This window comes from Aquarana catesbeiana, linkage group LG02, assembly GCF_042186555.1.
Source record: "Aquarana catesbeiana isolate 2022-GZ linkage group LG02, ASM4218655v1, whole genome shotgun sequence".
NCBI lineage: Eukaryota > Metazoa > Chordata > Amphibia > Anura > Ranidae > Aquarana > Aquarana catesbeiana.
The window spans coordinates 48,008,210-48,035,983 of NC_133325.1; the positions used below are offsets into that span (position 1 = coordinate 48,008,210).

The window sequence follows — 27,774 nt, forward strand, 5'->3', positions numbered from 1 at the left end:
GTAGATGGGCCCTTTGCCACTGATTTTCAATGTAAGTGGGCATTTCTCCAATAATGCACAATTTTTAATTGTAAGATTTATTAGAGTTATTTCAAGCGTATATCTGTGTTAAAAAGGCGTTTTTAGAGTCTATTCTGTGGGTTAGACATCCAGCAAAATCGATCTCAGAAATGGTTAAAATACAATCTAAAGAGAAAGAAGTTTTCAGGATACAGTACAGGAATCAAAATTATTCATGAATAAAATTGAATTAATTTTTATAACAAAATTCAAAATTAAAAGACAAGCAAAACATATACTATGCTGTCTCCTTATATCACAAATTGTTAATAACAATTATGCCCTGTACACACGGTCGGACATTGATCAGACATTCCGACAACAAAATCCATGGATTTTTTCAGACGGATGTTGGCTCAAACTTGTCTTGCATACACACGGTCGCACAAAGTTGTCGGAAAATCCGATCGTACTGAACGCGGTGACGTAAAACACGTATGTCGGGACTATAAACGGGGCAGTAGCCAATAGCTTTCGTCTCTTAATTTATTCTGAGCATGCGTGACACTTTGTGCGTCGGATTTGTCTACACACGATCGGAATTTCTGACAATGTATTTTGTTGTCGGAAAATTTTATCGCAAGCTCTCAAACTTTGTGTGTTGGAAATTCCTATGGAAAATGTGTGATGGAGCCTCCACACGGTCGGAATTTCCGACAACAAGGTCCTATCACACATTTTGCATCGGAAAATCCGACCGTGTGTACGGGGCATAATAATGTCAACGACTTAATCCGTTTATGGCTTGTCCTTTAAACTTGAGTTTTGTAATTAAAAAAATTGATTTTTTTTTATGAATAGTTTTGATCTTTGTACCGTACCTTGAAAATTCTCTTTAGTTTGTTGACCACTGATTATTAGACGAATATCTCCCTGCGGAGTAAGCTACACAAATAGCACAAGCAGCTTCTTATAGCCAGCAATCCCATATGATTGGTGCATAATGTGTTTTTTTAGTTTTGTAAAATTCCATTCATTCCAAAATTGGATGTTAAAAACAAAATGAAACTTTGAAGAATTCTCAAACTACATTTTTCCAGTCATTGAATGTACTGAGAATTTTCGTAACCAATATTTGAAAATCTCCTAGCGTATGGCTAGCTTTGATCCTATAGGGGAACCAGATGTTACGTCTGTTTGGCAATCAATTGCTACACGTAGTACTGAATCTACAAGGATCTTTTGTGTCCCTCCAATCAAATAAAGGGGCAGCCAGCGAATGGTTAAATCATTCCATATTATCAAGAGATTAAAATCACCAGTGTAGCTTAGCTCTAAGCCAGCAAAAAATCCTTCAGCAATGTTAAAATTCTAAGATCTTTTCTCCGTGTAATGATGTCTTTTGCTCTCGTTTCCAAACAGCTGGCACCAGAAAACACCAAGATGTCGTTTGAAAAAACTATTGAGAACGGAGGAGACGGCCTGGAGACGGACGTCACCATCAGGTAAGCTTGTCTCTCTGCTCCGCGCCCTCCCTGATGGCTCTGGCTGGTTCTACTGATCTCTATATGGGTTTCCATGGCAACGACGAAGATTCTGCAACAAAGGATGTGAGATTGAAGGAGATTGATGTGTCAGATTCTTGGGGGAGATAAACATTTCAGAGACCTGCTTTGTGGATTTTCCAATCCCATGCGGTGTTGGGTTTATCTGGGTGCTGAATGAGCTGATGGGGGCCAGGTTGATTGTTGCTCGGTCAAGATAGCAAAGATCCTTCATGTGACCCGCGTTTAAAAAAAGTGTGTAAAAAAAAAAAAAAAAAAAGGTATATTCAATAAAGTGACCACCTGATACTGAAATACTGCCAGCCAAGCTCCCTTGTCCCATAAGGAAGCCCAATGGCCGGTAAAAGCATCGGTGCTTTTATTATTGTGCAATCCTAGCTCAAGCTTTTGAGCCTTTCTCAGCCAGGGTTCAGAGGAACCTCTGGGTTCGTGCTGAGGTTTCTAGGGGTTCCTAGAGGTTTCTAGGGGTTCAATAACAGGGGTCAGAAGCAAGAGGGTCATTAAAGGGAAAAAAAAAAAAAAAAAAAAAAAAAAAAAAAGCTTATGCAGACTTTAAGAGCCCTTGCACACTGGGGCGGGGGGCGGCGTCGGCGGTAAAACGCCGCTATTATTAGCGGCGTTTTACCGTCGGTATGCGGCCGCTAGCGGGGCGGTTTTACCCCCCGCTAGCGGCCGAGAAAGGGTTAAATACCTCCGCGCTTTGCCGGCGGTATAGCCGCGCCGTCCCATTGATTTCAATGGGCAGGAGCGGTAAAGGAGCAGTATACACACCGCTCCTTCACCGCTCCGAAGATGCTGCTAGCAGGACTTTTTTTACCGTCCTGCCAGCGCATCGCTCCAGTGTGCAAGCCCTCGGGGCTTGCACACTGGAATGAAAGTAGCGGCACTTTCGGGGCGGTTTGCAGGCGCTATTATTAGCGCAATAGCGCCTGCAAACCGCCCCAGTGTGCAAGGGCTCTAAAGATACCTAAGGCTTAATGTACACGGGATGTTTTTACAACTTCTCCTGAACGATTTAACTTGATAGATAGTAACCCACATTTAAAACATCCGTCTTGCCACCTTTAGCGGCATTTTGCCGCGTTTTTTTTACCAAAGTAGCCAAAAATGAAAAACGCCTGTACATGAAATGCGGCCAAATGCGAGTTACCGCTTTTAGCTTCGTTTAGAAGTGTTTGACGCTTGAAATGCCTCTAAACTCAGCATCTGAACTCATTTTTTTTTTTGCTTTCCAAAAAAGGCCTTTAAACTCAACTGCCTTGAAACGACTCTAAACGACCCTATGTACATGTACTGATACTGAGGTAACAATTCTAATACATTAATGAGGAAAAAAATGAACTTAGCAAATGGCTGCAATATAACAAAGAGTGAAACATTTAAGGGGGTCTGAATACTTTCCGTCCCCACTGTGTATATATATATATACACACACATACACATACACACACTCTTATTGTAAAACTAAAAAAAAAACATTTTAAAATGTATTAAAACGTGGACGGTGTCAGTAGAACAGTGGACGGTGTCAGTGGGGTAGAGGTTGGTGTCAGTAGAGCAGTGGAATGGGGCAATCGTTTTTTTTATTTTTATTATTTTATATATTTTATTGCAATTTTATTTTTTTCTATTTTTTTTTAACAACCCCATTGGGGGGCTTTGGGGAAATATCAGCGATTCCCCAGTTCCTTTCTCAGCTGCACTAGACAGTGAATTAATGGGAAGTGCTCTGTGCTGAGTGGCTTCCTGTTCATTCACAATCTGAAGCATAGGAAACACTGTTTATTATGCTTCCATTATGAACAGACACAGGAACGATCAGTACTGATCGCACGAGGCAGGGGGTCCTGGGCAGGAGGGGAATCCCAAGACCTCCTGCTCGCTAGCTCCCTTGTCAACTCCTCCCATGCTCGCCTCCAGGATTTCTACAGAGCTTCTCCCATCCTTTGGAACTCCTTACCCCAATCTGTCTGATTGTCTGCTAATCTGTCCATCTTTAGACAATCCATGAAAACCCTTCTCTTTAAAAAAGCCGATCCTGCTTCTAACTAATACACTGTTTTACTTTGTCCATAAGCTCATCCCCCACAGCTATTACCTTTTGTATTAATTGACCCTTCCTCCTAGATTGTAAGCTCTAACGAGCAGGGCCCTCTGATTCCTCTTGTACCAAATTGTATTGTGACTGTAATGTCTGCCCTAATTGTAGAAGGAGGGATTGGGATTTTTAAGGTGCAAATTAATTTGAAAATAGTATCAACTATAATATATAAGAATTTTTTTATTTTAGAAAAAGATTAAAAATGTTGTTAAAACACAACGATTGGCAACTACAGATCAACAAGATTTTATGGATACAGCACTATAGGATAAGTGTTTCCAACCATATATCGGGCTTCTTCAGGGGATGCTGTCCAACTAGCGGTACAAGCCTTCTTGGTCTCTTGAAATATTGGTCAAATCGCTAAAGGGTCACAGGTGCCTTTCTGCGTCCAGAGAACCATGTGCTAAAGGTGACCATAGGAGGCATTCAAGGACCGAAAAAACAAAGTTCTGCAGTGGACTCAATACCAAGGGACGAATGCTGTCTAAAACCGCCAATACTTATTGATAAGACTGGAATTTAGTGACAGCATGTGTGTGTCCCTGGGTTCCAGCAGCCTGTCTGCCCTAGTTTTGTAAAGCTCTGCGCAAACTGTTGGTGGTATTTAAATTCTGTATAATAATAATAATAATCTGCGGTGCACGGGGTGAGTAGGGTGTGCTCAAGCACACTCGGCATACTCTGTGCGCACGCCTATGGGGATTTTCTTTTACTTTTGCTTTTAAAGATAACAAAAGGCACAGACCGCAAAAAAAACAGGTTTTCTAATCCTTCTCCACTCCATTTAAAACTAAAAAAAAAGTTGTGCATATGTATCCTCTGTTCTCCTTTTGAAATACTAATAAAAATTATTGCAATTATTGGAAAATAAATTTACTAAACCTTTACAGTATACTGTATATAGCTAATAAAAAAAAAAAAATCAGTGATTGGCCTTCTTGCTCTTTCAGCTATGACGGGGTCCCGTTCCTCATGCATGACAGCACTTTGAAGAGAACAACAAACATCCAAGAGGTTTATCCCAACCTGACTAAGGCCAACGCCGCCATGTTGCCCTGGGACCTGTTGGAGACTCTCAATGCCGGGAAATGGTTCACACAGGTACTGTGACTCCTCACCTGTGCTACATTGCGACAAGTGTGTGTACAGACATGCTGAATCACCATTTTTGCTGCATGAATTCCTGTTAGCTTTGGGTTGTTGAAACATTCAGCACAATACGGTCATTAGGCTAAAGGCCCGTACACACGATTGGACTTTCCGACGGGAAATGTTGGATGTGAGGTTGTTGACGGTAAATCCGACCGTGTGTATGCTCCATCGGACAATTGTTGTCGGACTTTCCACCCAACAAATGTTGGCTAGCAGGTTCTCAAATTTTCCGCCAACAAATGTTTGTTGTTGGATTGCCTGATCGTGTGTACACAAGTCCATCGGACAAAAGTCCAAAGTACAAACACGAATGCTCGGAAGCAGAAGCGGTCGGTCTTGTAAACTAGCGTTGGTAATGGAGAATTAACATTCGTGACGCGGCAAATTATGTAATCTCCAAATACAGCGCACAATTCTCTTCTTCTTTAATGGGATAATAATGAAGCTGCTTTGCTGGTGATACCGATGGAGTTATTGCAAACTAATTTTCAAAGGCTTTTTTTTTTCTAGTGATATCAAGAATAATATTATTATGCTTGTTTTTTTTGGGGGGGGCAAGTTACCAAAACACCATTATCCCGTAGTTTTTAAGATCAAAGATACAACTATGTTGGTGTCCCTTGTCAATGTTACACTGTATTTTATAAAATATAACTGCCTACTCCCAAACTGTCATTTGAAGTAAAACACATAGCCAAGTATTATTCTCCACAATTTTTTTTATTGTGCATTAAAAAAAGAAAACAAATAAAATTAGACATTGTATCTGCCAATAGAACTTAACCAAAAAGTGCATTCTATGCATCCAAAAATATAGAAAATATACCAAATCAAATCATTATTATTCAACCAAAAAAATAATGTTAAAGCAATAACTCCAAGGCCAATAATAAATAACACGTTATCTCCTCCAATTCCGCAACATGTCTGGTTGACGAACGGCCGTTCAGAAACGAACTGAAAAGCACGAAATGAAAAGCGCAAATCAACACTCACCAAACTTCTACTAACACAAAATTAGCAGAAGGAGCCCAAAGGGTGGAGCTAAAGAGCTGAAAAACCACATAGTACATCACTACGAACGTAATTGTTGGCCAACATTTGTGTGCCGTGTGTATGCAAGACAAGTTTGGGCCAACGCCTTTTGGACAAAATTCCACGGTTTTATTGGTCAACAATCTGATCGTGTGTACGAGGCTTAAGGCCCCATTCACATCTGAGTGTATTGAAAACACGCAGAGAAACAAATGTTTCTGAAACGCGCCAAAATTGCGCATTTGGGTGCCATATTCGGAACGTACTAAGAGAACCGTGCGTGACAATACACCCGTAAAATGCATAAAGGTGCGCTGTTCAAAAATATGCAAAAGTCATAAGCAGCAAAAAAAAAAAATACAGGAGCTACTTTGGCGTGTTTTTGGAGCGTAGGGCAGCCCATACAAATGACACGTCGTCCAAAAAAACATGACGCTCCCACGTCGCTACATGTAAATGCAGCCCAATAGTTCCAGGGATTTATTTTGATGGGTTAAAAAAAGTTCCTGTCATCAGGTTAAATTCCTCTTTTAAGCTCTAAATCTAACCTCCAGCTTTCCCTTCAGTCTTGCACAGTTGTACAGACACCTCTCCTGTACTGAAATGACTTACTCTGATTTCACTGCACACTGTGAGCTTCTCACAATATGCATTAGAAGCTGCAGCAAATCACAGCCTGCCTCATTTCCTACCTGGAGAACGACCAGAACCCCCCAGCCTGACTGTCCCTGGCCCACCCCTTCCATTTACCGGATTTCAGTTCTTTCAATCATGGGGGCTCAGCATCACATGTGGTATGTAATGAAAACAGAAAATTTTTATTTAAAGAATATGTAAACCCAACACTTCATATTGCTGATACACTATATTGTCAAAAGTATTCCTTTACACGCACATAACATTTAATGACATCCCAGTCTTAGTCCATAGGGTTCAATATTGAGTTGGCCCACCCTTTGCAGCTATAACAGCTTCAACTCTTCTGGGAAGACTGTCCACAAGGTTTAGGAGTGTGTCTATGGGAATGTCTGATTATTCTTCCAGAAGTGCGATTTGTGAGGTCAGGCACTGATGTTGGACGAGAAGGCCTGGCTCGCAGTCTCCGCTCTAATTCATCCCAAAGGTGTTCTATGAGGTTGAGGTCAGGACTCTGTGCAGGCCAGTTAAGTTCCTGCACCCCAAACTCACTCATCCATGTCTTTATGGACCTTGCTTTGTGCACTGGTGCGCAGTCATGTTGGAACAGGAAGGGGCCATCCCCAAACTGTTCCCACAAAGTTGGGAGCATGAAATTGTCTAAAATGTCTTGGTATTCTGACGCCTTAAGAGTTCCCTTCACTGGAACTAAAGGGCCAAGCCCAACCCCTGAGGGGCAAGCCTAACCACTGAAAAACTCCCCCACACCATAATCCCCCTCCAACAAATGATTTGGACCAGTGCACAAAGCAAGGTCCATAAAGACATGGATGAGCGAGTTTGGGGTGGAGGGTGGGCCAACTCAATATTGAACCCTACGGACTAAGCTTGAGATGCCATTAAAGTTCAAAACAGATTACAGCACACATACAAAAATGACATTTATCCTGCAAGGATAGTTAAAAACACCTGAACATATTCAAAAATACGTGGGTTTGGTCACACTATATGGTCATATAGCGCTAAGCCCACTTATTGCGACAAAGTACCCCGAATTAGTGGGTCCTACCCTAGTAATAGAATGAAAGAACCTGTGTCTCAACCATCTAGGTGGGAGAACTGAAGGGATTCTTCCTATGCACTGGTGGCCACTAATAAGATGTAATGAAATTAAAGTTCATGTGCGGGTAAAGTCAGGTGTTCCAATACTTTTGAAAATATAGTGTATGTGGCTGCTGTACCATGTACTTGTATGAAAAAGTATCCTGTTCTCTTTGTATCGCTTCCTTTGTTTGAAATCCCTGGTGTTCCTATCAGTCCCTCTGCTTTCCTATTAAAACAACTGACCACACTAGGCATGAGAGCACAGCATGGTCAGTTCTCTGGCTGAACTGAGGAATCAGTCTGCTCTCCTCCAATGATCAGACTTCTGCCAATACGCCCCCTCCCCCACCCACAGCCATTCACTGGGAATTTCAGTGTGCTGCTGTTTCTCCTCCCCCAGCTCTATGGTTTCAGCTGCAGTAACAGTTTAGAGGGTATGTGATCACTTATAAAAAGGGAAAAAAAGGTATTTATAATGTTTTTTAAAAAAGGGATTCTATCTAGAAATTTCTATACACAAATATTTTGCCTTTTATTTTTAATTTAAACTGAATGGGTGGCGTTACAGGGAGGGGGTTCATATATACTTTAACCACTTGCTGACCACCCGCCGCAGTTATATTGCGGCAAGGTGGCTCGGCTGCGCGAATCGACGTAGGTGTACGTCGATTCATGCTCTGGCCTGTGTGGGCGACAGCGTGACGATTGGCCAGGGGGGGAGCCAATCCGTGGGTCCGACGGATGCGATGTCCGCCGGCTGCCGGCGATCGTTCCTCCGCAGAGACAGAGCAGGGATCTGCCAAAGTAAACAAAGCAGATTTCCGTTCTGACAGGGGATGACACTGAGATCTTGTCTTCCACCTATGCAGGAAGACGGATCTCTGTGTTGTCCCAGTCAGACCGTCCCCCATACAGTTAGTAAACACATTGAGGGGAACACAGTTATCCCCTCGATCGCCCCCTAGTGTTAACCCCTTCCCTGCCAGTGTCATTGGTCCCAAAAAAGTGTCAAAAGTGTCCGATCTGCCCGCTGCAATGTCGCAGTCCCACTAAAAATTGCTGATCACCGCCATCACTAGTAAAAAAAAAAAATAATAAAAATAAAAATGCCATATATCGATTCCCAATTTTGTAGACGCTGTAACTTTTGCGCAAACCAATCAATGTACGCTTATTGGGATTTTTTTTAATCAAAAATATGTAGCAGAATACATATTGAGCTAAATTGATGAAGAAATTTGATTTCTTAATTTTTTTTATTGGATGTGTTTTATAGCAGAAAGTAATAAATATTTTTTTTTTGTATTTTTCAATATTGTTGTTTTTTTTTTTTTTTTTATAGTACAAAAAATTAAAACCGCAGAGGTGACCAAATACCACCAAAAGAAAGCTCTATTTGTGGGAAAAAAAGGACGTCAATTTTATGTGGACTGTTTAAACTGGCAGATCCCCCGTTCTGCCTCTGTACTAGGTGATCGCGGGTCGCTGGTGGACATTGACTCCGCCCAACCCGCGGGCACCCTGCAGGAGCGGGAGCGCCAGCCCAAACCGCCGTACAGGTACGGCGATTCGCGCAGGAGAGCCAACCTGCCGCCGTATAATGACAGCGGCCGATCGGAAAGCGGTTAAGGAGATTTTCCCTCACTATGGCGATAGCAGTTTCCCTTGGCAGGAAGTGAGAGATAATTTGCACCAAGGACACAGAATGAAAGGCAAATCTGATGGGGATCTAGCTTTCTGCCACTCCCCAAAGAACATGCTTCTGTCTGCATTGTTGTTAGAGACTTTCTCTTCCATTTCTGTTTTTTATGACATGCCTTATTTTAGACCCATTGATATTATCATTGGGTCTCCATGCTTCTCTATGCAGTGCAGGCAGACCGCGGCTGGATGGAGAGGCTGGCAGGGTGCTGTACATGGCTTCCTGAAAACATCCCAGCCCCCGGCCTCAGCACTCCTCAGCCCTGATGCAAGCAGTGGGCTGGCTCTTGGGAGGAGTTATGCAAATATCAAAATGCGTTGGTGGGTGGATGTCAGTCTGGAGGAGCGGGCATTCCTAGGAAGGCTGTAATTGTATGTAGACCACCCTGGGTAATGCCTACATGCGACACTGAGCCTCCATGATTGATAGGACTGAAATCCAGTAAATGAAAAGGGGTGGACCAGGGACAGTGAGGCTGGGGAGGAAAGCCTAGATGATGCTGGATGTCCTCCAGCCAGGAAAAAGAAGGGCATCTGACAGAGAGTAAACTCCATGGGTGTGCCACATCCCAATAACAGGAAAGAAAAAAGGGGGTTCCCCTAAGGTGGGATTTTAAAGGCACTAACACATAGGTAATACAATATGAAGAAAAATATATTTTATTACAAAAAAAAGATACAAATCAAAAAGCAACAATAACATATAGCAAAATGGACATAGATATGGATATAAATATGGATACAATAAAAAGACCGTCAATGAAGGTAAGTAGATCTCACTGAACCGACGCGTTTCAGAATTTCTTCCCTTCATCAGGGTTCATACAGAGAAAATTACATTTATAATTCATTGACAATATGTAAGTATCCATATGGTAAAAAACAGCTTCACGACGGGCTCCCTACAAGCATCCACTCAGGGACCTAATTAGAACCCCCTAGGCTATATCGAAGAAATGCCAGGGGGAAGATGACCCGAATAGCGCTGAAGAACGCCGCACCCTGGGCCCAGATACAGCGCCTATGTGTATGCTGGGGTCCGGAAGGTAAGAGGCCGAGACATAAAGGTGCAGATGTATACCGGTGGGTAGTCAAGTAGGTAAAAAACACTGATGGATTGAACTCAAACCCAAGACTGTTTAACAGCCATCTGGGTGAGTGTAGACCAGAGCGTCCTAAACCTAACCAGAACTCTGGTCTACACTCACCCAGATGGCTGTTAAACAGTCTTGGGTTTGAGTTCAATCCATCAGTGTTTTTTACCTACCTGACTACCCACCGGTATACATCTGCACCTTTATGTCTAGGTCTCTTACCTTCCGGACCCCAGCATACACATAGGCGCTGTACCTGGGTCCAGGGTGCGGCGTTCAACACTATTCGGGTCATCTTCCCCCTGGCATTTCTTGGATATAGCCTAGGGGGTTCTAATTAGGTCCCTGAGTGGATGCTTGTGGGGAGCCCGTCGTGAAGCTGTTTTTAACCATATGGATACTTACATATTGTCAATGAATTATAAATGTAATTTTCTCAGTATGAACCCTGATGAAGGAACGAATTTCTGAAACGCGTCGGTTCAGTGAGATCTACTTACCTTCATTGACGGTCTTTTTATTGTATCCCTATTTGTATCCATATCTATGTCCATTTTGCTATATGTTATTGTTGCTTTTTGATTTGTATCTTTTTTTTGTAATAAAATATATTTTTCTTCATTTTGTATTACCTATGTGTTAGTGCCTTTAAAATCCCACCTTAGGGGAACCCCCTTTTTTCTTCCAGCCAGGAAAAGGGCCCTATTTGACTTGCTGCAGCTTCTAATGCATATTGAAATTTACAGTGTGCAGTGAAATCAGAGTAAGTAATTTCAGGAGAGGAGAGGAGCCGGTACAACTGTACAAGACTGAAGGGAAAGCTGGAGTTCCGCTTTAAGGTTTAAAAGGAGAAATTCTGAAAATAAATATTCCTGGGATTCCTTCTTGCATCCCAAGTGCTCCAAATCCCTGAGCACTCCCCGGGGGCCCGCTGTGTCTAGAGAAAAGCTAATGCACAACACATATTCAGCTAATAATTATACAGCCATTACTCTGTACAGCGGAGGAAAATTACCAGTAGGGATGGGAGGGGAGCGACCTGTGGCGAATATTTCCACTAATTGCACAATGCGGTGAAATTATCAATACAAAAAAAATAAATAAATAAGCGGACATTGTGATTTGTTGGTAAACAAAGGCCACATAATTACACACAGAGTGATAAAAGCATCACATAATATAATACACAGGCACAAAATATATTCATGGCACTCTTCTTTGTGTTTTTTTTTTCCTTTTATTTTGTATTTTGTTGTTTGAAGATTTTTCACAGTAAGAAAAAAAAACAGCAAAAAAACAAAATAAATAACATTTTTTAACAGCTTCAGCCCCGGAAGATTTGGCTGCTGAATGACCAGGCCATTTTTTGCGATTCGGCACTGCGTCGCTTTAACCGAAATTTGCGCGGTCGTGTGACACTGCACGCAAACAAAATTGACGTCTTTTTTTCCCACAAATAGAGCTTTCTTTTGGTGGTATTTGATCATCTGTGCGGTTTTTATTTTTTGCGCTATAAACAAAAAAATAGCGGCAATTTTGAAAAAAAAAACACAATATTTTGTACTTTTTGCTATAATAAATATCCCCATTTTTTTTTTTTAAAAAAAAGCTAATTTTTTCTCAGTTTAGGCCGATATGTATTCTTCTACATATTTTTGGTAATAAAAATCGCAATAAGCGTATATTGATTGGTTTGCGCAAAAGTTATAGCGTCTACAAAATAGGGGATAGATTTATAGCATTTTTATTTATTTATTTATTTATTTTACTAGTAATAGCGGCGATCTGCAATTTTTTTCTGGAATGCGACATTATGGGGTGTGTGTGTGTCTGGTGTGTGTTCTAACTGAAGGGGGGAGGGGACTGTCTAGGGGAGATGACAGATCGCTGTTTATACTTTGAATGAACACACGATCTGTCTCTTCTCCCCTCAGAGATCTGTGTAAACCGGTTCTCGCTGTGTCACGAGCAATCGCGGGAGCCCGGCGGTCATCGCGCCCGCCGGGCACTCGCATCAGCTCCGGGGGCAAGCCTCACCCCTAGTGGCCACAGGGCGAAGTGCTGTAACATAACGTTGTTTCGCCCAGCCGTGCCATTCTACCGCAGTAAAACTGCGGCAGCTGTATTTATAATAATAAAATACAGGAAAAAAAGAAACAAAAACACACACTTTTATAGAGTATACTACAGATACGCCTCGTTTAACGACTTACCTGGTTAACGACCACTCGGACTTACGACCAGCTCCCCCACCCGAACAACGCGCTGTATATCATTGTATTGTACAGTACAGAATTTTCGTTTTTGTGTTCTGTACCTATGCAAATTAAAACAATGTTATTGAGCTGGAGTTATGTGTTTAGACCTTTTTATCACAATACAGTATAGTAGAGTCGTTAGGAATGCTTAAAATATTGATTACTTGTGACTCCTCGTTCAACAACCAATTTGTTTAACGACCTGGTCATTGGAACGGAACCTGGTTGTTAAGTCAGGAGTACCTGTATAAAAATTTTACTTGTATGGAACTTTAAATATGCCTCCTATAGTCAACAAACAAAAGTTAAAATATACATATTATTTACTTCAACATAGTTTAAAACATATCTTTTCGACACAGTCAAAACATTTGAAACGCGTTGACCAACACCCATCGACCTTATTTACACTTTCTAATACTGTTTTGTTGATAGGTTGACGTTTATAAAATGACCTCTTCACATATATGATGTTTTTTTTTATATTTTATGTTTTTTCCCAGTCGAAAGGCATACTTTAAACTATGTTGGAATAAATAATAAGTATATTTTAATTCTTGTTTGTTGACTATTGGAGGCATAATTAAAGCTCCATATAAGTAAAATTCTATAGTATGGTCATAGGGATCATGCCTCCTATAATAAAGTCATATCTGATTTAACACTCCGCCTTTATCCTTCGGGATATGTTTGTATTGTGTTCACACTTTCAAAGCGTTCCTTTACATTTTTTTTCTGGTTTTCAACCTTTTCTTTTTTATTGTGAAAAAATTGTCATACAACAAAATACGCTAAAAAAAAAAAAAAAACAAGAAAAAAAAACAGGACTAGCCATTTAAAGTGCATCGAACCCTTTAAAACCTCCTTAATTTTGCCTACCCACTTGACTGCAATGTTTTTCTCCAAAATGGCAAAATTTGGGCCAAAACAAAGCAAATTTCACAAAACATTTGACAAAATAAAAATGGCAAATTGTCTGAATCTTATATTTCCAGGTATCATTGTGTTACCCTGTTTAGCCTTTGGTTAACACATAGGTGTCCAACCTGTGGCCCTGCAGCTGTTACAAAACTACAAGTCCCGTCATGCTTCTGCTTTTGGGAGCCATGCTTGCCACTGTTAGCCTTGCAATGCCTCATGGGACTTTTAGTTCCGCAACACCTAGAGGGCCGCAGGTTGGACATCCATGGGTTAACACAAAGCAAAAACCCCTGAATGGCGGTGAGGCCCAATCATCCACGTGCATGGTTGTGGTGCAGTTATGGACCTTCGAGGTACTTATTGTAGCTCTGACTGTTAGTAGTAGCTTTTTTAATTGTGTGTTTTTTATTTAGGGTATAGTGACCTCCTAATTCATTGAATGATTTGTGTGTTCTCCAGAATCCACCGTTTTCCTCGATGGGTCCTCTTTCTGATGAAGACCAGCAGACCGCCAGGAACCAATCCATTCCTAAGCTGAGTGACTACCTGAAGCTCGCAGAACGTGCCAATAAGACAGTGATCTTTGACCTGTACCGCCCCCCCAAGGATCACCCCTACAGGGATTCCTGGATTAATCGGACGCTGGACGTTATTCTCAATGAGACTACTATTGATCCCAAGCTGGTAGGAAATATCATGAGAAGCCATCAGAACTCCACTTTGAATATAGTCATGATGTACCTATAATATTTTGTATATATGTGTAGCATGACCCCATTGAGGACTGCTTGGATTTACCTGCTCATCTGTACCACCATGACCCTGTGAACATTCCAACCCACCCGACACTCTGGGTTCAGACATCTTTGCACCACCTTAAAGTAATAAGTCAGACAAATAAGTGAGTTTATATCTTATTAACGTTTACTGGAATGACTCAAAGATGATCTTGTTGAAAAGAGGAGGTCATAACTGAGCTTTGGATAACAGTCTTGACTCAGCAGAAGAATTCCTCTACAATAGTACAAGTTAAGACAATTTGGCAATAACAGTATATTATAGACAGGTATATACAAGGGAGTACCACTTGAAGATGACGTGAAAGGATAAGCAAGAGTTAGGCATTCATTCTGGCAAGACTTTTAAAGGTGGAACCCAGGCCGGCCTTCTTAACTTTTAATCCTAATGGGAGATCAATCAAACAGGAATGGTGTGAGGGCCCTTTAAGTAGTAATGACAGCATGTCCCAGTTGCAGGCCTGATGGTCTTCACCGGCAGTCGGAGCTAATTAACTATATCCACTAAGGTGCAGTAACAAGGCAATGGTGTTTCTTGAGATGGTTGATGCGACAGGTGTCCATCAACAGTGTTCAAATAGAAGTGCAGTAAAGTGTTTCCCCAGGGTAAAGCTGTCTGTACACAGTGTCCCAGTGAAGCAACAAGAAAGGGTTGTAAAGGTGGGCAATTGCCCTCTCACCAACGACCAGGCTGATTCAGTGCCTTTCTGAACAGCGGCTCCTGGAGAGGCGTCCTTACGGCAGATCCACGCGATCATCTGATGCGAAGCACGAAGAGCGGCTTGTCGGACTGTCGAGGTGGTGCTTGATAGATGTCCGATGAACAGCAAGCACTGTTAGGCCCTTCTCGGCCAGGTTGGAATGTTGTATACCGCGTGGTAGACTGCGACCTCACTCTCCCTTTTCAGAGAGGTCCATCACACGCGAGGCTCAGGAGGAAGAGAGCATGAGGCTGGTCTCTGGCTTCTTTTATAGCTCTTCCCAGCAATCTCTCTGATGGTAGCAAAGATCCCTGGGATATGTAGTCCAGGTGTATCGTATAGTCATGCGGGGCATTTGCCAGTCTGAGGAACTACTAATCCCACAATACCTTTGGTTTGGCTCACAGCGATGATGTTAGTTAGCAATGCTGGGCACTAGAGGGACAATACAGTACATAGAAATAATGGGGGCATCGGCACACTTTGCAATTGTAGTCCATATTGCTACATATGTGTATGTGTGTATAGATGAATCAATGTGCATGTATTTCTATACACTATCTAAGCATTTCTCAACCTACGCAACCTCACGTACGCAAAATATCAAGGCACCCCCTACTAAAATGAGGTCCCTTTGAGACAGGTAACAAAAATAGTGAAAGGTCTGGTGGATAAAACATATCGAGAGTGACTTCAAGAACTTAATATGAGTTAAGAAGGGAAAGGGGAAACATGACTGAAACCTTCAAATACATCAAGGGGCTAATTAAGGTTCAGGAGGGCAGTTTTTTCAATATGAAACCAAAATCAAGAACACGCAGACATGACCTCAAACTAACTGGAGGAATCTTAGAAAGTATTATTTTATTGAAAGAGTAGTTGATAGTTGGAATAAACTTCCAGCACGGGTAATGACACAGTCAACAGTAAATGGCCTTCAAGCATGCTTGGGACAAACATAGATCTATACTCAGACAAAAAAGTTAACGAAAAAAACAAAAACAAACATGTATAAAATAAATAAATGGGCAGACTCTGTCTTTTTTCGGCAGTCACTTTCCTATGTTCCCTATAAAGGTTTGTGGACCTGGTTGAAGATCTCAGTCCAAAACCATGGGCATTAAATTAGGGTTGCCTCCTGTTGTGAACTCCACTCTTAGGGGAAGATAGTCCACAAAATTTTGGAGGGTGTCTGTGGGAATTTGTGCCCATTTATCCAAAAAAACATTTGTGAGGTCAGGTACTGATGCTTGATGAGAAGACCTGGCTCACCATCAGCAACCCAGTTCATCCCAAAGTAGGGTTGTGTTCAGTAGGGTTGAGGTGGGGCTCTGTGTAGGACGCTCTAGCTCCTCCCCACCAAACTCATTAAGCCATGTCTTTATGGAGCTGGATATGTACACAGGAACACAGTCATACCAGAACAGAAAAGGTCCTTCACCATACTGTTACCACAAGGTTGGAAGTTGGAATAACTGTCTACAATGTCTGTGTATGATGTGTCATCAACAGTTCCCTGTGGAAACACCTGAACTCAATCATTTGGAGGGGGTCCACATACTCTCGGCCAAATAGTGTAGACACGACCCCTTTATATATAAAATAACGGATGGGGCACAGTGCTCCTGCTCTGAATTTGTAAAATATTTTTCTTTCAAAATATGAAACCAGTATGTGAAACCTATTGAACACAGTATTTGAGTGTTGGAAAGAGAAATATTAAAATATACTTTTTTTCTCACATATAAACTATGATATATTATAGTTTATATGTGAGAAAAAAAGTATATCTACGTATTATCCTTATTAAAGTACTTGTACCTACAATGTCCTATAGACTTGAATGAGACGTAGTTCCCCCATTACTGGTACGTCCCATTTAAGTCTTTAGCAATGGTCTCCAAACTACAGCCCACAGGCCAGATGTTGCCCTTTGCTTGCCTGTATCTGGCCCTTGGGGCACCATTCCTCCCACTGACACCATTGATGGGGCACTTTTCCTCCCACTGACACCAATGATGGGGCACCATTCCTCCCACTGATATCAATGATGGGGCACCATTCCTCCCACTGATACCAATGATGGGGCACTATTCCTCCCACTGACACCAATGATGGGACACTATTCCTCCCACTGATACCAATGATGGGGCACTATTCCTCCCACTGACACCAATGATGGGGCACCATTCCTCCCACTGACGCCAATGATGGGGCACCATTCCTCCTACTGACACCAATGATGGGGCACCATTCCTCCGACTGACACCAACAATGGGGCACTATTCCTCCCACTGACACCAACGACAAGATGCTATTCTTCCCACTGACACCAATGATGGGGTACCATTCCTCCCACTTACACCAATGACAGAGACGATAGTGCATAAAAGCCCACAATCAACATGTTAGGCCTGAAGAAGGAGCGCATGCTCCGTAAACGCATCGCCTATTGGTCTATCGTGTCCCAGAAGTGATGTCATCCCCCAGCTCCCTGTGCGTTCCAGATCCAGGAAGCGTCGGCAACCACCGCTCTGAGACATCAGCGAGGAGACCCATGGATGTACCCTCTCCATGAACACCCTTTGTACCCAATGCTTGCCAATACTTCACCTTTGTGAGTACTTATTTCCATTTGTGCAATAAATCCATTCACATACTGCACTTAGATTGGCGCCTGTGTTTTTTCTACACTATTCCTCCTACTGACAACAATGATGGGGCACTATTCCTTCCAAAGGGACCAATGATGGGGCACCATTCCTCCTACTGACACCAATTAAGGGGCAATATTCCTCCCACTGACTCCAATGATGGGGCACCATTCCTCCTACTGACACCAATTAAGGGGCAATATTCCTCCCACTGACTCCAATGATGGGGCACCATTCCTCCCACTGACACCAATGATGGGGCACCATTCCTCCCACTGACACCAATGATGGGGCACTATTCCTCCCACTGACTCCGATGATGGGTCACCATTCCTCCCACTGACACCAATGATGGGGCACCATTCCTCCCACTGAGACCAATGATGGGGCACCATTCCTCCCACTGACACCAATGATGGGTCACCATTCCTCCCACTGGCACCAATGATGGGGCACCATTCCTCCCACTGACAGCAATGATGGGGCACAACCCAATCTATCAAATTAATTTATTTCCAGTCAGGTAAACCCTTGCACTATATAGTTGTAGGTAGATCTAACGAAGATTGTACAATCGGATTGTAAACTGTGTGGTGAGTATAAGTGTGCAGGCACGGGTTGCCCACCACTAGATTTTTACTAGCCAGGCTGCTGTAGTAAGCTTTGGTGGGGGCAAGAACGGAAATGCTTGTTAGGGGGCTGCGGAAAGTGAGAGATGCCTGATATATATGTGGATTATAGATGCTGAAATAAAAGTGGAGTCAGAAAACAGCAATAAAAGAACAGAAATCTAGATGGCATCATGTTTCAGGCACTGGGGGAGCGTGGAGAGCACATGCAATGTAGACATGTGGCAGCCGAGAGCACATCAGAAAAGAAATGAAAATGATGTTTCTTTCCTCATCTTCAGGCATGGAGGAGACAGAAAAAAGATACATCAGAAAAAGAAACTTTAGAATTTCTTACATTTTTTGATAAGCATCTCTCTTGTGAGCTTCCTGCCAGGATAAAAGTCTTTCAAACTGAACACCAGCCCTAATATTGGTCTTGCACAATTTTACAGGCTTCTCTTACCTGTACTGCTGCAGCAAGTCAGATAGAACCCACCTTATTTCTGGCTGGAGGACATCCAGCATCTCGTAGCCCTTTCCTCCCTAGCCTTAGTGGCCCGCCCCTTTCATTCACTGGATTTAGATTTCACGAACGTGTCAATGAGCTTAGGAAGGGGGAAGCAAAATATTAAGCAAATTAAACTTCAGTGAAGTTTCGAGAAAAGTCCTGGACAGCCGCACTCAAATAATTTTCGGCTTTATTGAATAAAAGTCAACAGAAATACATACCACAGCAGAACATGCAGGGGAGCTGACGCGTTTCACACTACAAACAGTGCTTAACCACTCAAATAATTTTCGGCTTTATTGAATAAAAGTCAACAGAAATACATACCACAGCAGAACATGCAGGGGAGCTGACGCATTTCACACTACAAACAGTGCTTAATCATATGATTAAGCACTGTTTGTAGTGTGAAACGCGTCAGCTCCCCTGCATGTTCTGCTGTGGCATGTATTTCTTTTGACTTTTATTCAATAAAGGCGAACATTTTTTGAATGCGGCTGTCCAGGGCTTTTCTCGAAACGTCATTGTAACAAGCACTGCCAGCACCTGCGGCTTCCAGCCTGGAGGAGAGGTCGGTTCCTGATTGACCTTCCTAGAGCGGTGATATTTATCTTTCTGCAAATTAAACTTCAGCTTTTGAATTGAGAGATAAATAATAAAAAAAGGTTTCTGAGCTGAACAGTCAGAAATGTGTCATTTTTTTTTTTTTTGCCTAGTTACAGGGACCAAAAAAAATAACCCGAGCCTGGATGTGGTCATCCCATTTCTTGTCTGTCTCTTACAGGTCATGTGGCTGGCGAGCGACATGCGGCCCTTTGTACAGTCGGTAGCTCCGGGGTTTCAGCAGATGCAAGGTTCCAAAGCATCCGTGGAAGAACTGGTCAGCAATCACATCGTTAAACTCAACCTGCCTTACAGCGAAATGTCCCAGAGTGATATCAGGTACTTCATCAAATGACATTACATCCATCCGATCAATAGGAATTCATTTATGAGATATTTAGTTCATTTATAGTATTAATTATATTATTTTTTTATAATAGTATATTATATAAAATTGTATTATATTTATTTAATTTATATTGCATTATTATATTATATAACTGAATTTATTATATATTTTTTCAATTATATTACTAAATATAATATTGTTTATGATATGATGTATTATATTATATTAGATATGATATTATATTACATTTCATGATATTTATTGTATTTATATTGCTTTATTATTTATGAAATTATTATAATCTATTGTTTGATATGATATTATTATTATAATACAGGATTTATATAGTGCCAACAGTTTATGCAGCGCTTTACAATATAAAGGGGGACAGTACGATTACCATACAGTTTAATTCAGAAGTAATAGGAGGAGGGCCCTGCTTATGGAGCTTACAATCTAATATTATACAGTGGAACCTTGGATTTGCGAGCATAATCCGTTCCAGGAGAATGCTTGTAATCCAAAGCACTCGCATATCAAAGTGAGTTTCCCCATAGAAGTCAATGGAAACGAAGATAATTCGTTCCGCATTGACTTCTATTACATGCAATACCGCATGTGGCCAGAGGTGGAGGGGGGGGGCGCCGGATAGCCTCGGAAATACTCTGGGACAGCTTGACTGAACTCGGGAAAAGGCTCGTATTTCCGAGTGTTCTCGAGTGCTTCCGGGTATTTCTGAATGGCTCCGAACCATTCCAAGTGTCCCTGGCCAAATGCGGTACTGCACACCCCATTAGCTTGAATTCTGCTTGTTTCGCGAGACAACACTCGCAAACCGAGTCAGAATTTTTTTTTTAAAAGTTGCTCTTCTTTCAAGACGCTCGTTATGCGCGTTACTCGTAAACCAAGGTTCCACTGTATTATATTTCATTTTATGATATTTATTATATTTATATTGCTTTATTATTATATTATATATTTTTTGTTATTATTGTAATATATTATTTATTATACTTATATTTACTAATATTGTATATAAGTATACTTATATATACTAATATTGTTGGAGATATGACATTACAGTGGTACCTTGGATTACAAGCATAATTTGTTCCAGAAGAATGCCTGTAATCCAAAGCACTCGTATATCAAAGCAAGTTTCCCTATAGAAGTCAGTGGAAACTAAGATAATTAATTCCACAATGACTTTTATTGCATGCATCAGCGCGTGTGACCAGAGGTGGGGGGGTGCCGGAGATACTTGGAAACACTCGGAAACCGCTCAGAGCCACTCGGATGCACTCAGAAACACTCGGAGAGGCTCGGAAACACTCCGTTCCGTGCATTGGAGCGTCTCCGAGTGTCACCGGCGCCCCCCCCCCCGCACCTCTGACCAAATGCGGTACTACACACCGCAGAGGCTTGTATCCTGCTCATTTTACGAGGCAACGCTCGCAAACCAAGTCAAGATTTTCTATAAAAATAATAGCTCGTATTGCGAAACGCTCAATAACCGCATTACTCGCAATATCGCAAGATATTTATTTCCCTTATATCATTACTTTATTATTTAGGATGTTATTATATTATATAATTTATTATATTTATTTCACTTATATACATTTTTATTTTATTATTTATGATAATATTATATTTTATAGTATTTATAAAAAATAATAAATAATATTTTTTTCATTTATGGATATTTAAAGCGGAGGTCCACCCTTAAATTAAAAATTACATTAACATTATACAAAAAAAAAGTATAAAAAAAATTTGAAAAAAAAAAAAATGTACTTACTAGAAATGCCTGTTGCTAGGCAGTCTTCCTAATCTGCCTCTTCCTATTCCGCGGCGCTGCTCCTTCATTTCCTCCTCTTTGGGGAGCTGCCCCGTTGTCTTCTGGGACATGTGTGTGTCCCAGAAAACCACAGGGCCATTCACAAAGCGCTGCGTGACTCGCGCATGTGCAGTAAGAAACGGGCAGTGAAGCCGCAAGGCTTTTTCAGAACTGCTTCTCTCCCAATACAAGTCTATAGCAAAAGCAGCTCAGATTCACCTATCGATGAATTCAAAAGGATCCCAGAAGCCTCAAAAGCAGCCCAAATCCCATTGAAACAGACTCTTATGCAGCGTACACACGCTTCTGGGAAACTAGGTCCGACGGTCTTTCTGATGGACTTCCGGCGGACTTCCACCGGGCTTTCTGGCATTTTGAACGTGACTCGGGTACGACGGGACTAGAAAGGGAAGTCAATCTCGCCGCTTTTATTGGCGAGATTGACACCTTGCAAGCCCCATCGCGGGACATACCAAGCCCTTAGGTCTGGTATGGATTGTAAGGGGACCCGCCCCTACGCAGAAAAAACGGCGTGGGGTGCCCTCCAAAATCCATACCAGACCCCTATCCGAGCACGCAGCCTGGCCGGTCAGGAAAGGGGGTGGGGATGAGCAAGCACCCCCCCCCCCCGAGCCGTACCAGGCCGCATGCCCTCAACATGGGGGGGTGGGTGCTTTGGGGAAGGGGGGCGCCCCACGGGCCCCCCCACCCCAAAGCACCTTGTCCCCATGTTGATGAGGGCAAGGGCCTCTTCCCGACAACCCTGGCCGTCGGTTGTTGGGGTCTGCGGGTGGGGGGCTTATCGGAATCCGGGAGCCCCCTTTAATAAGGGGGCCCCGAGATCCCGGCCCCCCACCCTATGTGAATGAGTATGGAGTACATCGTACCCCTACCCATTCACCTGGGGGAAAAAGTGTCAATAAAAAAACACACTACACAGGTTTTTAAAGTAATTTATTAGACAGCTCCGGGGGGGTCTTCTTCTGACTTCGGGGGTCTTCTTCCGACTTCGGGGGTCTCTCCGGTCTCTTCTCCCAGTGTTTGACCTCTTCTGCCGGCTCCTCCGCTATCTTCTGACGCTCTTTTGCTAGCGGTGGCCCGGACTTCTGCCTTCTTCACTCTTCTCTTCTTCTGATGTTGACACAACGCTCTCTCAACATCACCCGGTGACCACGCCCCCTTAGAACGTCATAGTCCCAGCATGCCCAGGGACTGTTATGTCTTAAGGGGGCGGGGTCACCGCCTGTATAAGTCATAGCGGAGCGCTCAGAGAGCATTACAACCGGAGAGGGCATCGTATCGGTACTTGTGCAAATGCACCAAAACCCGAAACCAATACCTTCTGGCTCAGTTTCTTTCAGCTGTCAGCGGGATTTCCCCGATAACAGAGCTGAACTGTAAAGAAAAGAATGCCGGCAATTATCGGTTGTTAAGGAGGGGAGCTTTTAAAGTGTTGCCTGTGGAAATGCAAGCAACTTTAAGGTTTGACGTGTTGGGTATCTGTTTACTCGGTGCAATCTCATCTTTTATATTTTACCAAAAAATTGGGTAATTTATTGCATTTGTGTGCCCTATAATTAACTTTACTGTGTTTTGTTTACTGAAATTTTGCTTTTCCTATAGCTCTACGGTAATTTCATGTCACCTAAAAAAAACTAGGAACTATCACTATTTTATTCGCTAGCTCAGGGTGTCTGCTTTCAGAAAATATATCATGGGTTTTTTTTTTTGGGGGGGGGGGGGGGGGTATGTAATCTTCAGGCCTAAGCAAGCAGGGTGGATAAAAATCAATGATTTAAAAAAACAACAAAATAAATCTGAAGTGGTTAAATCAGATTTTTTTTTAAATTTAAATCAGATTTTTTTTTATTTCAATCAGATTTTTTTTATTTTTATCAAATTTATTTTAATAATATGCTTTTGGAGTAAAAATCTAAATCTAAAGATAGTCTTCTATTTAAGATACAATAATAATTTAGTTTATTCAGCATGAAATGGAGCTTAGTTATGTAGCATGAGGCTGTACAATCTTCAATATTTTCATTTTTGGTAAACTCATTCAATGAATACAAGCTCTGCAAGCTGAGATAACATGCGCTGCATTGATGCATTCACACAATTTCACAGTAACCAGGAGATAAAACAAAGTTCAGGAATATTCCTTTATCCCATTGTTTTGCAAATCTATGTACACCACAAACTGTATGATTGAATCGGTTTTACTAACCTGACCGCTTATTATTCTAAATAGGAAACCTTCATTTTGTTTGCAAATATTAAAGATTCTAACTACCAGCAAGAATAATTCCTTACCTTTAAAGAGCACCTGTCATTTCAGATCCATCATGGCAGTGCCTGTTAGCGGGCATTCACTCACCTGCTGCCGCCACATCCCTCCCCTTGGTGTGTCACTGCCGCATCACCAGCCATCCCATTAAAGTGAATGAGACTGTTGTGAGCCAACAGCGGGTCAGAGGAGGAGCCACTGCGGGACAGAGATGACATTTACTCTTTAAAAATCATGATTTAAATCAAGCCTTTTTACTAGTGATTTAAATCAAATCCACCCTGTAAGCAAGTGTGCAAAAAAACGCAAAAGGGTCAAATTTGTTGTAGCAGATGCTGCGCTCAGTGCGTGTTTCCGTTAAAAACACGGTGACATCTGCTGTAATGGGGGGTGGAAGTGGCACGTTCTGTGCTTGCATGCTATGTACTAAAAGACAGGGGCATACCTAGAGTATTTGCCACCTGGGGCAGATCCTATATCTGGCACCCCCAAGCTGGCAAAATTCCAAGTGAAATACAGCTGTGCGCACACTTACCACGGGGGGTGCTTGTTTGCAGGACAAGAAGGTGTGATATGATGCGCTTGGCGACAGTGAAATCAGGATGTAAACTCTTCTGCGGTGCAAAAGCATGAAGAAAAGTGTGGTTCTGCAATGTGGAACGCACGCCAACCACAGGGACCAGGAAATGGGGCCAGAAATGCGTTCCAGCGGGCACTTCCTGCTGCCGTATGCGTCATTTGCCCTCTGCGGGCCGCCGCCATATTTGCGGAGAACGCTACTAGAGGTCAAAACTCCCTGTGCTCGAAAAGGGAAGCAGAACCAGTGAATAAGCGGCGCCAGGTTGTTCCATCAGATTAGGCGACCCGTTAAATCTTGTAACAGAATTGACGTTCCGTCACGGCCATCTTGGTATACCCCGCACTCAGCCGCAGTAAGCCTATAGTCTGAAGTCGCCAAGCGGCCATCTTTTTACACCCACTAAAGTCTTGCATTTCACACTTGTTTTTACTACTAAACTGAGTTTATATCATGAAATACAGGATTAAAGCCTCGTACACATGATCCGATTGTTGGCCAACCGAGCGTCTGATTTTTGTCCAAAGGGCGTGTGCCTGGAACTTGTCTTGCATACTAATGGTACACAATTGTCGGCCAACAAACACAAAACGTAGTGACGTGCTTCGAGGAATTTCAGCTCTTGAGCGTCACCCTTTGGGCCCCTTCTGCTAATTTCGTGTTTGGTGAGCATTGATTCAACAGTCTGCCAACAGACAATCCCCTGCCAACAATCGGATCGTGTGTACAAGGCTTTAGAAGTCTGTCAGACTTGATGTTGAATTACCGGGCGCTCGAGTTCGGCACATCACGGATCTGGTGGACAGATTACTGGGAGGGGCACCAATGACAAAGTCAGAGGTAGGCGGAATGTCCTAAAAAATGATTTTAGGGACTTAGGAGCTAAATTGAGGAAAAGGACCACCAAGGTATTATTCTCAGAAATACTACCGGTACCTCGAGCCACACCAGAAAGGCAGAGGGAGATTAGGGAAGTAAACAGGTGGCTGAAGAGCTGGTGTATAAAGGAGGGTTTTAGGTTCCTGGAGAACTGGGGCGACTTCTCAGTCCGTTACCAGCTCTATAGAAGGGATGGTGTGCACCTAAATGAGGAAGGTGCAGATCTGCTGAGAAGGGGCTTTTAAACTTGGCGATGGGGGGGGGGGGGGTCCAGAGGTAGAGATAGTCAGCCCGGAACATATTCCAGAGGGGGCATTAGTGGTAGGTTGACTAAAGCACCTAAACCTGAGGTAAGTATAGTAAACAAGTCCTATTTGCAACCCCAGAGAACCCAATAAGGAGATAGTATGCGACCGGTCTAAACTACGTGGCATGTTCACCAATGCCACTATATATACAGTGGGGACGGAAAGTATTCAGACCCCCTTAAATTTTTCACTCTTTGTTATATTGCAGCTATTTGCTAAAATCATTTAAGTTCATTTTTTTTCCTCATTAATGTACACACAGCACCCCATATTGACAGAAAAACAGAATTGTTGACATTTTTGCAGATTTATTAAAAAATAAAAACTGAAATATCACATGGTCCTAAGTATTCAGACCCTTTGCTCAGTATTTAGTAGAAGCCCCTTTTGATCTAATACAGCCATGAGTCTTTTTGGGAAAGATGCAGCAAGTTTTTCACACCTGGATTTGGGGATCCTCTGCCATTCCTCTTTGCAGATCCTCTCCAGTTCTGTCAGGTTGGATGGTAAACGTTGGTGGACAGCCATTTTTAGGTCTCTCCAGAGATGCTCAATTGGGTTTAAGTCAGGGCTCTGGCTGGGCCATTCAAGAACAGTCACGGAGTTGTTGTGAAGCCACTCCTTCGTTATTTTAGCTGTGTGCTTAGGGTCATTGTCTTGTTGGAAGGTAAACCTTCGGCCCAGTCTGAGGTCCTGAGCACTCTGGAGAAGGTTTTCGTCCAGGATATCCCTGTACTTGGCCGCATTGATCTTTCCCTCGATTGCAGCCAGTCATCCTGTCCCTGCAGCTGAAAAACACCCCCACAGCATGATGCTGCCACCACCATGCTTCACTGTTGGGACTGTATTGGAAAGGTGATGAGCAGTGCCTGGTTTTCTCCACACATACCGCTTAGAATTAAGGCCAAAAAGTTCTATCTTGGTCTCATCAGACCAAAGAATCATCAGACCAAAGAATCTTATTTTTCACCATCTTGGAGTCCTTCAGGTGTTTTTTTAGCAAACTCCATGCAGGCTTTCTTGCACTTGCACTTGCAGTGTCTTGCACTGAGGAGAGGCTTCCGTCGGGCCACTCTGCCATAAGGCCCCGACTGGTGGAGGGCTGCAGAGATGGTTGACTTTCTACAACTTTCTCCTATCTTCCGACTGCATCTCTGGAGCTCAGCCACAGTGATCTTTGGGTTCTTCTTTACCTCTCTCACCAAGGCTCTTCTCCCCCGATAGCTCAGTTTGGCCGGAACGACCAGCTCTAGGAAGGGTTCTGGTCATCCCAAACGTCTTCCATTTAAGGATTATGGAGGCCACTGTGCTCTTAGGAACCTTAAGGGCAGCAGAAATTTTTTTGTAACCTCGGCCAGATCTGTGCCTTGCCACATTTCTGTCTCTGAGCTTTTCAGGCAGTGACCTCATGATTCTCATTTGCTCTGATATGCACTGTGAGCTGTAAAGTCTTATATAGACAGGTGTGTGGCTTTCCTAATTAAGTCCAATCAGTATAATCAAACACAGCTGGACTCAAATGAAGGTGTAGAGCCATCTCAAGGATGATCAGAAGAAATGGACAGCACCTGAGTTAAATATATGAGTGTCACAGCAAAGGGTCTGAATACTTAGGACCATGTGATATTTCAGTGTTTTTTTTTAATAAATCTGCAAAAATGTCAACAATTCTGTGTTTTTCTGACAATATGGGGTGCTGTGTGTACATTAATGAGGAAAAAAATGAACTTAAATGATTTTAGCAAATGGCTGCAATATAACAAAGAGTGAAAAATTTAAGGGGGTCTGAATACTTTTCGTCCCCACTGTATATAATACAGGAGATGGTCAGAGTGTGAGGCATGATACAGGAGATGGTCAGAGACTGCAGACGTGATACAAGAGACGGTCAGAGGCTGCAGACATGATACAAGAGATGGTCAGAGACTGCAGACATGATACAAGAGATGGTCAGAGACTGCAGACATGATACAAGAGATGGTCAGACTGTGGACATACTACAGGAGATGGTCAGACTGCGGACATGATACAGGAGATGGTCAGACTGCGGACATGATACAGGAGATGGTCAGACTGTGGACATGATACAG

The 27,774-nt window shown here is 42.6% G+C and overlaps 1 protein-coding gene across 3 annotated transcripts in view; it reads left to right on the forward strand.

Annotated features, from left to right (window-relative positions):
• GDPD4 (glycerophosphodiester phosphodiesterase domain containing 4) overlaps nucleotides 1-27,774 on the forward strand; it is a 144,294-nt gene that overhangs the window by 88,246 nt on the left and 28,274 nt on the right. For all 3 annotated transcript variants that reach the window (XM_073612848.1, XM_073612850.1, XM_073612849.1), the window contains exons 9-12: nucleotides 1,423-1,505; nucleotides 4,620-4,770; nucleotides 14,030-14,254; nucleotides 19,626-19,783. In XM_073612848.1, the coding sequence (XP_073468949.1) occupies nucleotides 1,423-1,505; nucleotides 4,620-4,770; nucleotides 14,030-14,254; nucleotides 19,626-19,783 (617 nt within the window). The remainder of the gene's footprint in view (nucleotides 1-1,422; nucleotides 1,506-4,619; nucleotides 4,771-14,029; nucleotides 14,255-19,625; nucleotides 19,784-27,774) is intronic.